The sequence below is a fragment of the Oryctolagus cuniculus genome, chromosome 1 (genome assembly GCF_964237555.1).
Source record: "Oryctolagus cuniculus chromosome 1, mOryCun1.1, whole genome shotgun sequence".
Classification (NCBI taxonomy): domain Eukaryota; kingdom Metazoa; phylum Chordata; class Mammalia; order Lagomorpha; family Leporidae; genus Oryctolagus; species Oryctolagus cuniculus.
In genome coordinates, this window is record NC_091432.1 from 200323440 (window position 1) to 200341863 (window position 18424).

Sequence of the window (18424 nt, forward strand, 5' to 3'; positions counted from 1 at the left end):
CCTTCAGGGCCTAACACAGGCCTGGCCCTCCACGGCACCTCACTGATTAGGAGTCTGCCAAGTGTTCCCACTGCTTGGGCAGGATCCAAATGACTTCCTGGGGATGAAGATGGACAATTATGTTGATGTTGGGAAGGCCAAGTGCCAACTCCATCTATGTATTTTGGAGTTTAACAAGCAAAATTATCCCTTTCTTTTAAACTCAGATTTGAAGAGTCTGCTTTGGTCTGGTCACTTCAATCATCTGATAGTTCCCGCGGGTTTCTAGCATTCTCAGTCAGATGCGGTACCTGGGCTGCAGCATGCCATATCCACATCTTAGACAGCTGGGCCACAGGCAGCAAATGCATGGCTCGTATATTCCCCCCCCCCTCATTTTATTTGAAAGGAAGAATGACAGAGGGAGAAAGACAGAGATTGTCCATACTCTGGTTCACTTCCCAAATGCTTGCAATAGCCAGGACTAGGCCAGGCTAAGGCCAGGAGCCCAGAACTTAATCCGAGTCTCCTACGTGGGTGGGAGAGACTCAGACTCGAGTCACCAGCTGCTGCCTCCCAGGGTGCTCAGCAGCAAGAAGCCGGATGGAAGCAGAGCCAGGACTTGAACCAGCCACTCCAATAAGGGACGCAGGAGTCCCAAGCAGCATGTTCTCTGCTGCATCAACGCCCACTCGGGTGATCCGTTTTTAGTACAAATCTCACTTCCAGAAAAGATCATGGCCACTCGGAGAAACCTGTACGCCGAGAAGGCAAAATAAAGGAGAAATAGACAACACCTAGAAGGGGACCGATTGGAGCACCAACAACCAAGGACAGGACATTTACTGCAGGTGAGCAGGCTGAGCCCTGTGCTTCCTTGTAGCCAAGGCAAAAAGAAAAGCACAACAGGTTCCATAAATCTCAGTGGCAAAGACATGTGCTGTGGTTTTCTCCTTGCAGGTCACTGTGGGGATGGATCTCAGTCTTCCTTCTGAATCCTCCCCTAGACTCCTGCTCCCCATCACAAAGAACTGCTGGAAGAAAGCACACAACCTTTCCTTTCAAGGTGATGATGTTTTAAAACCCAGGTCACTGATCTGATGACGCTATTCCTCATTCAAGCCCTCCAGCGGTTCCCGAGCACCACAAGGTGAGGTCCAAACCAAGAAGCCGGGTGTATTAGTTTCCTGTTGTTTCTATCACAAACTACCACGGTGCTAGTGGCTCAAAACAGCACAAACTTGTTTCCCAGGGCAGGAGTTTAGAAGTCCAATGAGGAGACTTGGTTCACTGTCACTTCCAGCGTCTAGAGGTTGGCCCCATTTCTTGGCTGATGGCCTCATCACTCTGACCTCTGCTTCTGCCGTCTCCTCCTGCTCCCTTCTTACGAGGACCTCTGCTGCTCTACTGAGACCATGCGATAATCCAGAGTCAGTCCCTGATTAATCCGATCCCATCTAGAAAGCTCCTCTTGCCGGGTCAAGGAGAGCAGTTTCTGGTTCCGGGGACGAGTCAGTATTCTGCCTCCCACAGCTAGCATTCGGGCCCTGTGTGCTCTGGCAGCAAGCTGTCCTTGCACCGTCTCCCAGAGGATCGTGTGTCTCTACATACTCTGAATTTCGCTGCCACTGGGCCCGAATGCCTTTCCCAGCCATAAAATCCTGTTTCTCCTTTAAGCAAATATCAGCTCCCCACATGCCCTTCCCCCACACTCAGCCCAAACTGTGGCTGAGCTGGTTTGGCATGTGGCATGGAGACCCAGGGAGGCTGCCGTGGTGACGGTGAGCTCCATGGAGTACACTGCGCTGATACAGTTTTTATGCTGCTGGCCCCTTATATGAACTAACTTACATCTGTGTTAAATATACAATATGTGGGCTGGTGCTGTGGTACAGCAGGTTAGCCTGTAACCTGTGACACTGGCATCCCATGTGGGTGCCGGTTTAGGTCCCGGCTGTTCTACTTCTGATTCAGCTCCCTGCTAATGGCCTGGGAAGGCAGCAGATGATGGCCCAAGTACTGGGTCCCCTGCCGCCCACATGGAATTCCAGGTTCCTGGCTTTGGCCTGGTCCATCTCTGGTTGCTGTAGCCATTTAGGGAGTGAATCAGCAGATGGAAGACCTCTCTGTCTCTCTCTGTAACTTTGCTTTTCAAGTAAATAAATAATTCTTAAAAAAAAAACAAAACAAAACAAATAAATCACATATCAATCAACACATATACATACAAACATATACCCTTAAGGCAATAGAAGGGAAAATAGCTCTATGAACACAAATTACTATCAATAAGCTAGTGTCTAGCAGTAGAAAGACAACATCTGCCTAAAAATAATAGAACTGGCTTAGAAATTATGGTATATCAAAAAAAGTCACTTTCCAAAGTGATAAAGGCCACAAAAGTACACACAGAATACAAGGAAACCTTGGAAGATCTGCTGCATATCATGGCCAGCTTTTTTTTTTTTTTTTTTTTTTTTTGAATTTATTTGAAACAGAGCTACAGAGGGATAGAGAGAGCCAGAGAGAGGGAGACAGATATTCCACCCACTGGGTCACTCTCCAGATGGACACAATGGTTCACCCAGGCTGGAGTCAGGAGTCAGGAGCTTCATCCAGGTCTCCCATGTGGGTGCAGGGGCCCAAGCACTTGGGCCATCCTCTACTGCTTTCCTAAGCACATTAGCAGGGAGATGGATCGGAAGTAGAACATCCAGGACACACACCAGTGCCCATATGGGACGCCTGCAATGCAGGCGGCAGTTTAATCCACTACACCACAACGCTGTCCCAAATACCAAGTATTTTCCTAGGGCACAGACACACCCGTGGGAGGCCTCTGCTCAGTGGCTGCCAGCGTCGTGACACAGTGGGTTAAACTGTTGCTTAGGACACTCACTTCCCATATCAGAGTGCCTGGCTCAAGTTCCAGCTACTCTGCTTTTGATCCAGCTTCCTGTAATATGCCTGGGAGGACGCAGATAATGGCCCAGGTACTTGGGTTCCTGCCATCCACATGGAGAGTTCCTGGATCCTGGCTTTGGCCTGGGCAAGTCCTGGCTGTTGCAGGTATTTGGAGAGTGAACCAGTAGATGGAGGCTTTCTCTCGCTCTTCCTCTCCCTCTTTTACTCTTTCAAATAAAGAAATAATAATTCAATCTTAAAAAAAAAAAAAAAAAAAACAGTAATCACCCACCGTGTAGACAGAATAAACTCCACTGTCCTCAGCTTGGTTGCCATCAGGCCTTTCCCAGCTGGCCCAAGCCTGTCTATCACTTTCTACTCTGCTGTGCCATGGGGGTATAAGGTCACACAGCGGTGACATGGGGCCCAAGATTATTTTAGGACACTTTCAACGTACACCAATGTCACCATTTTTATCAGGATTGTTCCTGAGCCATGGGGGACTGTTTGCTGACCTGCAACCCGGGTCATGTGGTTTCCTTTCTTAGGAATGGCCCCTGCCCTCACCGGCTCTATGAGATTCCAAGTCCTAACCATAGTCCAAAGTGTGACTCTAATGCAACCTCCTAACTGAGGCCTTCCCACATCCACCCAGTCAGAATGCTTTTGGAAGCAATGGGATGGAGTCTGCCAGTCTGCCTCATCCTCTAGTGGGATGGCAGACACAGGGTCCCTGTACTGCCGCTGTTCCTCCCAGCTACGACTCACATCACTAACTCATCATAGCACACTCTCATGCTAGGCCGACGTAGCTCCAGGATCTTAACACAGCCTCCCAGGAGGCCACCATCAACAGACAGTAGCTGTCCAGTGAGTGGACATCGCCATAGCACCCCTGACCCAGACTATGTCTGTACATGGAAGTCCTCCTAGGGATCAGACCTGGTCCTTGCCCACGTCTGTCAGCCCTCGGGAGAGGTGCCCAGTGACATCTGTGGATGGACAGAGCACCAAGGCAGCTGTGCCACTGCAGTGGGATGAGGCAAGTGTCTGCTTCCCTTGCACGTGCACAGTCATTTTCAAATGAGGAAAGAGGGAGTGCAGGAAACAGGGCAGAGGACAACGGGGCCACTGACCAGCGAGACAGCCAAGGGACGGCAGCACATACCTCACGATTGGGTTTCCATGGTACAGGATATAAATTCCGGCCTCCTTATTGGAAAATATTTGATTATTCCGGATGACGCCTTTCCCATTGCCGAGGACCACAATGCCAGAGCGAAGGCCATGGTGGATCTGGTTACACTGCAAGTGAAAGTGAGACGCCATGGAACACACATCAGACATGCCACAGAGCCACAGGCTGCGCAACCACGGGCTCACAATGCTGCCAGGCGCCAGGATCAACAAAGCAGAGAGAAGACTGTCACTGGGAAGACCCCAGCCGTGACTGAGGGGACACACCCGCTGTGGCCCTGCCCTTCCTGCACAGGTGTGCACGGGGACAATGTGGAGATGGGAGTCTTTGTGCCTGGCCTCTCAGGATGTGCTACGGAGGTACCTGCTTGCCCAGGGCTTTGGCACTTCCTCTGCAAGGCAGGCTGCTGAAAGTTTCTGACCCTCTAAAGCAGGGGTGGGAGCCTTTTTCTTCCATTTGGATATCTGTAACATCATCTGTGGGCCATATAAAATCATCAACTTAAAAATTGGCCTGCTATAGATTTACTGAATTTTGAGTCCTGCCTGTGGTGGCCTTGGCAGGGCCAGACTGAATGATTCACACAGCAGCCATCCAGGCCCCATCTCCCAGGCCCCAGAGCCCACCTCCCAGGGAGGGGCAGCACAATGCTGGCCAAGTCCAGTCCCAAGGCGGGACACATCCAGGGAGAGCCAGTGGCTTCTGGTCTTTACTTCTCATGCATGGGGAGGCCTGTGGGAAGATGCAGGTGCTTGGGGCTTAGCTGTACCATGGGGCAGAAGGTCACAGAAGGTTTAGGAACTGCAAGATACTCAGAGACATTCATTTCTAATACCTCCTTAAACAAATGGGGAAATGTCCAGGATTACATTGTCCATTTGTGACAGAGCAATGTCTGAAACTAGTTTTCTGTCTCCTGGTCCAGGTAGTTGCTTTGCTCACTGACTTTATTTTACCACTGGAAAAACTATTTTATTTGGGAGGGAGAGGAGAAGGAAGAGGAGGAGAGAGAGAGAGGAGAGTGCGTGTGTGCAAGTGGACTGGTTCACTCCCCAAATGTCCGGGAGCCAGGAACTCAATCCAGGGTGGGTGCAGGGACCCAACTACATAAGCCATCCTCTGTTGCTCCTGGGCTGCACACCAGCAGGAAACTGGCCTGGGGCAGAGCCAGGACGAGCACCCAGCACTGATGTGGGACACGGGCATCTCAACCACAGCACCGAGTGCCTGCCCTTGAATTAATCTTTTAGATTATAGTAAATTATAATAAAATCCTCCCTCTATACAGCCAAAACCTAATCCCACACTTAAACCAGGGTGTGATTTTACAGAAACAAAATTCTAGCATGTTTTCAACATCTCCTCACTCTCTCCCTTTCCAGGTTTTCCCCAAATGATCTGGCAGACTCGCCAGGGCAACCACAGCCTGAGAGAAGTCCCTTGCAGGGTTAAAAAGCTCCGAGAGGCCGGCGCCATGGCTCACTGGGTTAATCCTCCGCCTGCGGTGCCAGCATCCCATATGGGCGCTGGGTTCTAGTCCCGGTTGCTCCTCTTCCAGTCCAGCTCTCTGCTGTGGCCCGGGAGGGCAGTGGAGGATGGCCCAAGTGCTTGTGCCCTGCACCTGCATGTGACACCAGGAGGAAGCGCCTGGCTCCTGGCTTTGGATAAGTGCAGCGCCGGCCATAGTGGCCATTTGGGGGGTGAACCAATGGAAGGAAGACCTTTCTCTCTCTGTCTATAACTCTACCTGTCCAAAAAAAAAAAAAAAAACAAAAAACAAAACAAAACAAAAAAACACGGAAGCAAGCTGAGAGAGAGAGAGACATGTGCAATGGCACAGCCTTTCACAAAGCCAGGACTGAAATGTGCTTCCCCTCCCTGCTCTCCACCTGCTCAATTGGCCTGCTTCCCTCTGTCCCTCTGTCTGGGGAAGGCAGATTCCTCTCATCTCTTGGCAAGGGGGGCAACCGGTTCCCAGGCCAAGGCCATGTACCAACCACCAGCTGCATGGCAGAACACAGCAAGGGGAGGGCCCGGCAGAGGACAGTCTTTAAATACAGCTGGGAATCCTCTCTCTGCACTTTCAGGGAGGTCGTGGCTCGAAAGGCTTAAGAACATCAGCCCGAGTCAGGCTGCCTGGATTCAGGCAGTTGTACGACTTTGAGCAAGGTCCCCTGCCTCTTTCCTGCTTCAACGTCCTCACCTATAAAATGGAGCTAATAATCCTCCTTCGGAGGCTGTGTGAGGATTAAACAATAATTAAATATCTATAAAGGAGAGTATCTGTCATCCCATAAACATTACACGTTAAGGGCAGCTATAATTTTTCTAAGCTCATATAAAGACTGTCATAGTTCCCAACTTCTGGGAAACGTGTGTTTCCAGAAAAGTCCGAGTAGAAAAGAGGTTGGTCTCTCATGACACTGCTCAGATTACAGCATTTGAAGTGGTTTCCACACTGGTGTGAAATCAAACTCAATATGCAAAAATTCACAGTGCCCATGAATAACAACTTTAGAATTAAAGATCCCGGGGCCAGCGCTGTGGCACAGCGGGTAGAACTGCCTCCTGTAGTGCTGGCGTCCTATGTGGGCACCTGTTAGAATCCTGGCTGCTCCATTTCCAACCTGGCTCCCTGCTAATGGGCTTGAGAGAGCAGCGGAGGATGGTCCAAGTGCTTGGGCCTCTGTACCCACATGGCAGACCCAGAGGAAACTCCTGGCTTCAGAATGGCCTAGCTCTGGCCATTGTGGTCATTTGGGGACCAAATCAGCAGATGAAAGATCTCTGTCTCTTCCTCTCTCTCTCTCTATAATTCTGCCTTTCAAATAAATAGATAAATCTTTTAAAAAACCAAAAAGCTAAAGATCCTAAATGCCCCGTTTACAGAAAAGAGTGAATTAACGTGGAGGGTTGTTTCTGGACTCAGCTCCAAGTGGATGGATCTGAATCTGGGGCGGATGTCCATCCTTACTTTATTTATTTATACAAGCCATTTTCAGGAACGGGTGCTTTCTTTTTCTTTTCAAAGATTTCATTTATTTATTTGAGAAACAGAGTTACAGACAGAAGCAGAGACAGAGACAGAGGTCTTCCATCCACTGGTCCATTCCCCCATTGGCCTCAATGGCCAGAACTGAGCTGATCTGAAGCCAGGAGTCAGGAGCTTCTTTTGGGACTCTCAAGTGGGTGCAGGGGCCCAAGCTCTGGGGCCATCTTCTACTGCTTTCCCAGGCCACAGCAGGGAGCTAGATCGGAGGAGGAGCAGCCAGGACGTGAACCGGCGCCCACATGGGATGCCGGCACCACAGCCGGAGGCCTAGCTCACTATGCCACAGCGCTGGCCCTCTATCCTTATTCTTATCAAACTCAAAGCCAACACAGCACACGAGAGCAGAGGGAGGGCCTCTTCCTCCCTCATGGGAGGCTGGGGAACGACTTGTCCAGAGTCACTGCCAACGCCTGGAGAAACCAGGAGGGACGCAGAGCAGAGCAGGGGCCACCCTCACCTCTGTGTGCTCAGCGAAGCTTTCGGGGACCTACCAGGATGAGGGGGTTGGACTTCTTTCGGATGTCCACGCCAGCCTCGCCGTTGTGGTAGATGTTGTTGCCGGCGATCAGGCCGCCGCCTTCCAGGCGCAGGAAGATGCCCGAGGCGCGGCAGCGGTGAATGTGGTTCCTGAGCATCACGATCTGGGCAGAGGGCAGAGGCGGCGGTGTCTGTCACCACGGTGGTCTCAGAATCCACGGGGGCAGCGCCCGAGTCTTCTCCTTCCGCCACCCATTCCCTTCATGCTGGGCTTGGCGCGAGGGGAGTGCCCCGGCCCCCTTCCCGCACCAGCTCCGGGGACATGACAACCTCTGTGCCCTGTCTGGCTTTGCCCCCCAGGTTCTTCAGTAACTTCACACCAGTCCTGTACTAAAACCTGGACCCAAGCTTAGCCTGGGTCCCCATCACAACTTGCAAGCAGCATCTCCAGATGGTGGACAGAATGGAAGCTCGGAGAAGGGATTTAGTGGAGTTCAAGCTGTAGGCAATGAGTTGCACGGTGCCTTCCCCAGGGCTCCACAGGCTCAGCTACTTTTAATGGAATCCAGCTGCAGAGGCAGCACTTCCAGCTGCACCCTCACTGAAACGCACCTGCCTGAGCACGCACTGAGAGAAGGGACCTCGTCCCACATGCCCTTTCATGGGGTCAAAAGCCAACACTTGCCCCATCCTTCTTTACGTGTTATCTGGGGTGGAAAAGCCACTGGGGCTCCAAACCAAGGACAATTAGAAATACAGATACGGGAAGCCTCCTTTAAACAGGGACTACAACCAGGCACCCAGCTTAGCACCTCTGCACCTGCAGCTTCCGCACCTATGGAGTCAACCCACTGGAGACGGAAGTATCTGGAACTCCCTGTGTCTGTGCTAGACATGGAGAGACTTATTTTCTCCTTGGCATTAGCGCCTCAGCATGGCAGTGTAGCAACTGTTTACATAGATTACACTGTATTAGGCATTACAAGTAACCTAGAGATGATTTAGATTACATGAGAGGGTGTGCACAGGTTATGTGCAAACACCACACCATTGTATATGCTAGGACAAATCCACAGATTTGTCCTGGGGGGAATCCTGCAGCCAATCCCCTGCCATGTGCTGGGGCGACTGCATACTCTGTATCTGGTAAGTACACCAAAAGCCCGGGGTTATGTTTGTGATGTTTTAAGCAATAGGATATTCACACACATACTACACTAGGATAAAGTGCATATTACTAATAAACAACACAGTGCATTAGGATAAAATTCCAGGAGGACAGAAGGAGAACAAAAGCACAATTTCAAGGAGGTCTCAGTCTCTGCTGAGGATGGAAAAAGCTGGAAAAACCCTGCTCCCACGCTTACAACAAGAAAAGCAGAAGTTACCATGCACAGCCACAGCCTTTCTGGAGCCCATCCAGAAGCTGGCCTGAAATCTGAGGAGAGACAGGCGCCCTCAGAGAGACCGAGGGAGTGGGAGCTGGCTCAACAGACGCAGGCAGCACACCCGCAGTGAGAAGAGGCCCACTAGCACCACTGATTGCTCGCTGCAGGCCATCCATGGGGCGTGAGAGCACCTACCAGCTTCTCCAAGGACCTCAGCAGGTGCTCATGGAGAACGACTCTGGGCAGGCAAGGCCTCACAGTGCAGGCTTTGGGGCAAGTCTGGCAGTTCCTCCAGGAAAGGCAGTAGGACCCTGTGGGACTCTCCCCCCTAACCTGCCTGCAGACTAAGTGTAAGGCAGCTGCAGGAGGGCAGCAGACCCTGTGGCACCCAAAGACTGGACATACCTCAGGCTCACATTATCAGAGCTCGGGCGGAGGCAGGATTACTGACAAAGCCCCAGCCCCAAGACTCACGAACACAGCACCTACCTTGACTAAGCCTGGAGCAAGACAACAGATACGCTGTCACCCAGGCTCACAAGTGCAGAGAAACAAGTCACAGGGAGTCGGGGATAGAGGGGGCAAAGGCAGGGACAGAGACCTTCTTAGGAGCAGGTGAAAGGGCAGAGCAAAGGCCAAGAAATGCAGTGCAAGGCAATGGTAGCAGGACGTGGTGCCTGCCGGACTCTGAGGGCAATCACTATGATGTCACCATCCACACCAGCTCCACTCCCAACCACGCTGACCCCAAGGCCTGGCAAGGAGGAAGTGTGCCCATCTCCAGCTGTAAATGCTAATCACACCCCAGTCTCTATTGTCTTATACAAGGTGTCTGCCTCCCAACTAAAATCACAAGACACACAACGAAGAGAAAACAGTGCTGTCATGGGTGCTGATACTTTTCTTCTAGGTGCTCCAGTAACCAGGCTTCACCTAGCTGGGGACGCCCTAGAAGGTGCAGACAGGTGCCCGGACCAAGACCCCGCTCATCAGCACTTCTACCTACAGCTCCCTCTTGTAATAAAGGCACATTGCAAATAACTGTTCCTGAGGCTTGGGACTCATGAGACACCATGGACATTTTTTTTTTTAAATCCAAAAAGTCTAACAGCAATTTTTCCACTAGGAGTTTCTGGCTGCATGACTCCTGTAGAAAGCCTCCTGTGGCGACTGTCTGAGAGGCTGCTACTCAAGCTGTCCACACACCGCTTCATCTGCTCGTCAGCGACACCACTGGCCACCCACATAGTGACAGTCCCCGAGCTTGCAGGTCAGGGCACTTCCTTCCAAAGACCCTGACCCAGGCAACAATGGTGGCTCTACCAGAGGTTCTAGGAGCTCCAAACTCAACGTGCCCAGAACTGAACACACTCTTTCTCTCCACACCCTCCCCTCTCCCGTTCTTGCCAATGCCTTGGCCACGCAGGCCAGAAATCGAAGCCTCCCCAGGCTGCCCTTACCCTCTTCTCTGTCTCTGGACCATGATCCCTGTGCCTCTAGCCTTGATCCCCTCCAACCCATCCCTGCAAAATGGGCAGAACGAGCATTCAAAAGGCCAGCACCTTGCTGTTGTGGATACACCGCACTGCATAAGTCAGGTTCCGGAAGACGTTGCCTTCCATCTTGGCTCGGCCGTAGGAGCAGACGAAGACGCCTCCCTTCCCGTCACGGAACAGGCACTTGCGGATGAGGCAGCCCTGCACGGAGCTGGCCAATGCCATGGCCTCCTTGTCCTTCTGCAGCTCCTGCTGCAGTGAGTTCAGCACCAGGCAGCTAGGCAGCTGGATGGATGCCCCTGGCAGTGGGGGGCCCAGAAAGGAGCCCCCCAGCACAGGGCGTGGGCCCTGTACCTGGTAGGACAGTCTGTATGTGAGCTGGTCCTCATCCTCATCCTCGCCGCTGGGACTCAGGCCTCCATCGCTGCTGTCTGGGGTCTGGGCCACCCTTTCCCCATCGCTGCCTCCCTCTGTCTCCTGGGAGCCAGCCTTGGAGGAGCTGGAGGCTGGGCTGGGAGGGCTCTGGCTGCCCTCAATGACAATGTCACAGGTCTTTGGGCTCCAAGCCTGGTCCCGGCTCTCTAGGTCCACGGACATTAGGAAGTCAGAGTCCTCTGTGGGCAGCAAACTGGGAGAGGACTTGATCAGTCCGAGGAGGTACTTGTAGGCCCAGTTCTTATCTGCAGAGGGGTGACCCTCCACGGTCACAGAGTTGTTTTCACTGCCCACGAATTCACAGTTTTCCAGGACACACAGGGGCACGTTGTGCAGGAAGACATGGGTGTTTTTGAAGATGCAAAACTTCACTTGGCAGGTACCTGGGCCATGTACCTGGATATGCCCATTCTCAAAGTTGCAGTTGTCAAACTGGACATGACCTGATGTTGTCTGTGGGAAGAAAAGCGGAAAAAGGCTGTAAGAGGGATGAGCCTGGTGTTACTGGTCGGCCCTCCAGGTGCTTGTTAAGGAGGGTGGGGTATGGAAAGGCCATCCACTCTGCTGACCAGCCTTTGCCACCAGCACATGGGTGTGACTCGCCCCAGAAGGAAGCTGCTCTCTACATCAGAGGGGAGGAGGCTGGAGCTGGCCCCCTTCCATCCTTCTAATAACAAGGAAGGGGGACAAGCATGGATGATGGCAGGAAAGCTCACACACCGCAGCATGACCTAAAAACCTCACTTCTGGGGTGAATTCTCCTGATACTCACGAATGCTTCGTGAGACTCCCTCCCTCCTTTCCTTTCCTGCTGGAAACGGGCAGTGGAGTTGGCCCTGTTAATACAGGAGAGGGTTTCTCTAGGGGAGGTCAGAAATGCTTGGGAGAGGGGCTGATGCTGTGGTGTCACGGGTTAAGCCACTGCCTGTGATGCAGGCATCACGTATGGGCACCAGTGTGTGTCCCAGCTGCTCCACTTCTGATCCAGTTTTGGCTAATGTACTAACTTCGCTGGCAAAAGAGAGTGCAGGCCAGGAAGGGCTGAGCTGGGCAGTGGGGGAGGCCTGGCCACAGGTGCTGGGAACGAGTCCAGCTGTTTGGCAGCCATGGGGGCACAGCAAAAGGCAGCAGTTCCATCTCTTAAGGAGAGGGGCAAGGCGCTGCCATGGCTGGGAGGGAATGAACTCTGGTTCGGAGCACAGGCTCTGGAGGCTGACCACACGGACAGCTCCCAGCCCTGCCTCTTTCGAGCACGTTACCGTGTGTGAATGGCTTCACCTCTCAAGACCTTGTTTCCTTGTCTGAAGCATGGAGCTTACTGGTTAACAAAACCTGATGCCAAGGCACAAAGCTGGCACTCAAAAGAAGTTTGCTGCTATTGCCATGGTCAGGGACATACGAGCAGAGGGACCTCGGGAGGCTGGCGTGGGGAGTACTAATCCCCAGAGCAGAAGCCATCTGAGCCCCTCAGCTCTCTTGGCCCGATTGATGAGCAGCTTGGTGAGCTGCTTATGTTCCTGAAGAACTGTTTCTAGATTTCACACAAATTCCACCACATATATTTGAACCACAACACAAGGGAGCATCTCATTATCCCATTTAATAATCCAGACACTTCTATCCTTTGAGCCATCTTTTCTTTTTCTATATTATTATTATTATTTATTATTTCTTTATTATTATTATTATTTATTATTTCTTTTTCTTTATTATTTGAAAGGGAGAGTGAGACAGGGTGCTCCCCCACCCGCTGGTTCACTCCCTGAATGCCTGCAATAGTCCCTGGCCGGGGCTGAAGCTGGGAGGCAGGAACTCAGTCCAGGAACCCAGCTACTTGCATCACCACTGCTGCCTCCCAGGGTCTCCACTGGGAGGAAGACAGAGTCGGGGGCTGGAGCTGGGGTTTGAACGCAGGCGCTCTGTTGTCTTAACCCCTAGGCTAAATGTCCACTCTGAGCCATCCTTATCCTTTAACTCTCTGGCAGGAGGCAGGCATGGGACAACGGCTGAACAGCATCTACCTGGCATACACTGTGTGCAGCACAAACGACTGGTGGTCTAACGACCATTACAAACACAAGAGAGAATTACATGGTTACTGGCCTGACAATGGCAATGTAATTCTTACTGGCATAATTATTGTGTATCTAATTTTCAGGTACGTAATCCCAGTAGGCAGTCGGTTTCCAGGCACTGTATAAGCTGCTGGGTTCTGCCAGGAACTGCAAACCCCTTGATTTGCGCTTTGCTCTTTTGCTCTGTGCTCATGGAAGGAAGTTGTTGGACTCATATTTCTGTACCCTCTCTGCAGTCACCATTGAGACATGGCTCATCCTGGTGAAAGCCTGGCCTTCCCTGACCTTGCACAGGCCTCTCCCACGGCTCCTTCTCCGGCCATGCTGCCACAAGCTGCGGACGCGTTCTCTACTTCCTGTCACCACACGCAGGCTCCCAGGCCCTGGCTTTGCCACCTAACTGTCCCACCTGTGGCTCCAGTCAGTCCAGCTGGGAAGGTAAGAGCTAGGAAGCAATTCTGGCCCTAAGCCCAAGCCTCATTTTTAAATGCAGGCGTGTAAGGAGAAAACAAGTATTTTGAACTATCTTGATCCCTGTGCCCATCAACTGCTCTAGACCTCAGAGGCATGTATGTAGAGGACAAGCAATAAACTCTCAGTCCCAACAATAAGGGGATTACAAACCCACAGAGAAGGGGCCCAGCCCCTGGGGTCAGGACTGGAAAGGCCACCCACCTTATACATGATGGGTGAGAACCAGGCCGGCATGAAGACCAGGTTGCACAGGCGTGTGGTCGAGCAGTGCTGATCAATGCTGGCCAGCAGGGCCACCTCGCCTAACTTCCCTCGGCCCACGATCTCCACGGGCACCTTCAGGATGATTTCACCTTGCTCTTCGTACACGCCTGGGAACAGCACGATTCGGTCATAGAGGCTGGCCATGGCCAAGGCACTGCCCAGGCTGTCAAACTCACGGCCTGGCCCGACGCTCAGCGTGCGCCGTTCCTTCCTCCGGCGGAAGAGAGAGAAGCAGACTGAGGACTCCAAGTCCAGGGCATTTTTGGTCCAGGTCTTGGAGGCGAGATAATGCTGCTTGAAGGCCTCTCTCCAAGACTCAGGCTCCACGTCCGGCTGGTTGGGCCAGTTGGGGTGGCGGCACTCGGTGCAGCCCAGGCACAGCTGCCGCCAGCGGGTACTGTCGAGACTGAGGATCAGCTCGTACCAGGCCCGGCACACCAGGCTGCAGCGGCCCAGGTCGGGAAGGTGCAGGTAGGCTAGGATCATGCGCCACAGCTCCAGGGGGAGGCCGCCAGCTTCCATGGTCACCTGTGAGATGGACACACAACAAAAGAGCATTTTGTCCTGTTTACTATTGCCTTTCTCAAAATACCCCTTGCCACCTTCTGGTCTTAGGGGACTGAAGGACTCCGTCCCCTTCCTCAGAATACTGCCCTGGGATTTTCCTCTGGGAACCAGCAGGGCAGATGCTTTGTCATACACTGCAAGGACATGACCCCAGAGTGTGGGCAGCCAGGTTCCCCACCCTGCAGAGAGAACCTCGGGGTGTGAGAGCTAAGCAGAAATGAGTTCAGATGAAAGATGAACCAAGGCGGACGTGTGGGGCTGTGCCTGGAGGCTCGGACCCCAGATTCCTGAGGACGCCCTGCGGCATGCAGGTCCCCCTTCAGGGTGGGAAGTGCCCCAGTGGCCTTCCAGCAAATCTCCTTTTGCTTAAGATGGTGTCATTTGGGTTCCCGTGACTCGTAACTGACCGTGTGTTCCTTTACGCAGAGGAAACCCACGCACCTCTGGCTGTTGCGGTCTCAAAGCTCTGGATCCCCCGCACTTCCAGGGAAGAGATTCCCGCTGGAGTTAACAGGAATGAGAACTGTGGCAGTGAGCCATCTGTCTGTCTCCCCTCACTCCCAGAACAGGTATTACCACTGCTTCCCCATGGGGGCAGCCCCAGGAAAGACTGATGTCGGCTCTGATTCTGTGGGTTCTGGATCTGCCACGGTTATCATTATTATCAAATATCCTTGAAAGGCAGAGTGAGCGAGAGCTAACAAAATAAAGATAAGATCTTCCATCCACTGGTTCACTCCCCAAATAGCTACAACAGCCAGGGTTGGGCCAGGCCAAAGCCAGGAGCCTGGAACTTCAACCTGGTCTCCCACCGGTGGCAGGGACCCAAGTACTTGAGTCAGCATCCATCATCCAGCATGTAGGATTAGCAGGAAGCTGAATCAGAAGCAAAAGAGCCAGGACTCAAACTGGCACTCTGATATGGGGATGCAGGCACCCCAGGCAGCGGAACCTGCTGCGCCACACACCTGCCTCTGTCCCAGGTTACCAACGGAACCCTAGTGTCTGATTTATACTGCAGAGATGTGTGGAGAACAGTGGTACCCTGGAGGCAGGCGTTGTGAGATAAATCAATCAGAGACACAGAAATAAGCAGAGAAAATGGTAGAAGCAAAGGGCTCCCAGTTTCTCTCCAACACTGCAGGTCATGGCTCCAGTTTGTTCTCAAAGCTCAGTGTCATCCTTGCCATTTGAAGGCCATCAGGTATCTACTTTGAAACAAATTCTCTTCTTGGCATAACCTGGCTTCACTGAACTCCAGTTTTTTATACCTCATTATGAGTGTCAATTTCTTCAAGTGAAAAACAAGGGGGCTGGGACCAGTGCTGTAGCGTAGCAAGTAAAGCCACCGCCGGCAGCGCCAGCATCCCATGTGGGTACTGGTTCAAGACCTGGCTTCTCCACTTCTAATCTAGCTCCCTGTTAACGTGCCTGGGAAGGAAGCAGAAAGTGACCCAAGTACTTGGGCCCCTGCACCCACATAGGTGACCCAGAAGAAGCTCCTTGCTGCTGGCTTCAGATTGGTCCAGCTCTGGCCATTGTGGCCATTTGGGGAGTGCACCAGCAGATGGAATATTCTCTCTGTTTTTGCCTAACTCTTCTTTTGAAATAAAATAAATAAATCTTTACACAAACAAACAAACAAAAAAGAGGGCAGAGTGAGATGTTCCAGTAGGGGTAGGGAACCTTTTTCTGCCAAGGGCCATCTGGATATTTATAACATTATTCTTGGACCATACAACATTATCAACTTAAAAATTCGCCTGCTATACTTACTGAATTTTGAGCCCTGCCTGTGGGTGCCTTGGCAGGCTGGATGTGCCCCACCCCTGATCTAGAGCAAAATCCAGCCTAAAACCCTACAGTCTGTCAACAGCTAGAAATGAAGACTAGGAACAGGGCAGACTCTGCAACTGACCTTAACTTGCTAAGCTCTCCACGGTCTTGATTTTTCTCTCAATTTATGATCACATGTGTCAGTTACCTAAACCCCAAGAAGGCTAGGAACACAAACACCTGATTATACCTGCGAGCAGTGCTGGGCCTCCTCCACACTGCAGTGCCTTTAACTCTACAGAGTGACACCAGGGTGGGCCTAGGCAGGCAGGTTCTTCCGTAACGATCACCCAGGGACACTGAAGTCCTCGGCTGCACCGCAGAAGTTGCAGGGAAAAGGCTGGGCTCCCGACATCCACCACTGCCCCAGGGGAACACGGCTGGGTCACGGCGCTTTCTGTCACACGATGCCTCCTGGTGCTGACGTCTCTAGCTCCACTTTCTCAGACCTCCACCCATTCTCTTTCCCTTCTGAAGCTGACTGACCTCATCAATGTCCTGGCTTCAACCACAAAATCTGATTCCTTGCCCCAGTGACCTCTCTGGAGCTCCACAGAGAATACTCAATGGCCTGTTATATGTCTCTACTTGCATATTCCATAGACAACAAGAACTTAACATCATGTCCAATGCTGAAGCCCGACTTCTGCTTCAGGCCAAGATGAACAGTTGGACCTGATGCTCTCTCCTGTCATAGCAACCATACAGCCGGACAAGACATGAAGCCACCTCTCGATGCTTTCAGGCTTCACACAGCCAGCGGTTCAGGGCTATGATTTTGGGGAGCCAGGAAACACAGGCAGCGAGTACCAGGAACGTCCCCAACTGTCACTCTGGGGACCTTTCTCACTGAGCAGATTCTGAGTTCTCAGATGTTGACGAGGTTGGCATCTGTGAGGCAAGAAGCCAGAGAGCAGCCCAGAGCAGGCAGGGGGTGGACCATCTCCTGGCTGGCGGTGGGGCTGCCCAATGGCAGGGCAGGACCTCCACCGGTCCTAGCAGAGATCACGTGCTCTGAGACTGAGGGCTCAAGGGTAACACCAGCCAGCGCGGAGCTGGGAAACAATGGAATCCCAGCCCAGGCAACATGGAGGTTTCTCATGGAGTCTCAGACAGGTCTGCCATATTCCAGTTGACAGGGAGAATAAAGCCAGCCCAACAGGATCAGAAGGCTCTGCCAATGAGTTAACTGCCAACCAAAGTAAATCTCATGCTCTAAAAACAAACAACAGGGGCTGGCATAAGGCTAGCTGGTTAAGATGCTTGCATCCCACACTGGAGCTTCCTGCTAATGTGCACCCTGGAAGGTGGCAGGTGATGATGGTTCAAGTGGTTGGGTCTCTGCTTCCCATATGGGAGGCCTGGACTGAATTCTCAGCTTTAGCTCAACTAGGGGCCACTGTGGGCATTTGGGAAATGAACCCATATATGGCAGCTCTTTCTTTCTCTCTGCATCTAAAAAAAAAAAGGAGAGGGGTACTGTGACATAGTGGGTAAAGCTGCCGCCTGCAGTGTGGGCATCCTGTATGGGCATTGGTTCAAGTCCTGGCTGCTCCACTGCTGAACCATCTCTCTACTATGGCCTGGGAAAGCAGCAGAAAATGGCCCAAGTCCTTGGGCCCCTGCACCCATGTGGGAGACCAGGAAGAAGCTCCTGGCTCCTTGCTTCGGATTGGCCCAGCTCTGGCCATTACAGCCATTTAGGGAGTGAACCAGCAGATGGAAGACCTCCCTCTCTCTCTGTGCCTCTGCCTCTCTGTAACTCTTTCAAGTAAAATAAATAAATCTTAAAAAAAAAAAAAAGGGCAATCTAGACATCCTCAATGTATCAGCCATAAGACAGTCTAATAATGGTATAAGGAAAACAGAATCCTTAAACAGAACCATACATCCATCAGTCAACTGACTTTTGACAAAGGATCAATATAGTCCAGTAAGTAAAGAAAAGCCTTCCAACAAAAACTTTGCCAGGCACATGGTACAGCTTGATAGCATCTGGGAAAAAATGAATCTTGACTCACATCTTACACAATACACCAAAACTAGCTCAAGTTTGGTTGTAGACCTAAACATAAAAATTAAACCTATTAAGCTTCTAGAAAAAAATGCAGAAAAATTTATTTGTAACCTCAGGATGGGCAGATTTCTTAGGAGACATTTTCAAGCACTAACTATGAAATAACTGACAAAACAAACTGGTCTATCAAAATTAAAATTTCTCATCCAAAGATCCCACTAAGAGGTAGGTGTTTGGTCACTGGTGAGGCGCTGTTTCTGGC

General features: G+C 51.8%; 1 protein-coding gene across 3 annotated transcripts in view; it reads right to left on the minus strand.

Moving 5' to 3' along the window:
- The window catches only part of FBXO10 (F-box protein 10), a 57554-nt gene that overhangs the window by 11809 nt on the left and 27321 nt on the right, over positions 1-18424 (minus strand). For all 3 annotated transcript variants that reach the window (XM_070054562.1, XM_051843964.2, XM_070054560.1), the window contains 4 exons: positions 13680-14270; positions 10561-11382; positions 7625-7774; positions 4052-4188 (listed from right to left, as the gene is read on the minus strand). In XM_070054562.1, coding sequence (XP_069910663.1) covers positions 4052-4188; positions 7625-7774; positions 10561-11382; positions 13680-14264 — 1694 coding nt within the window. In that variant the 5' untranslated portion in view covers positions 14265-14270. The remainder of the gene's footprint in view (positions 1-4051; positions 4189-7624; positions 7775-10560; positions 11383-13679; positions 14271-18424) is intronic.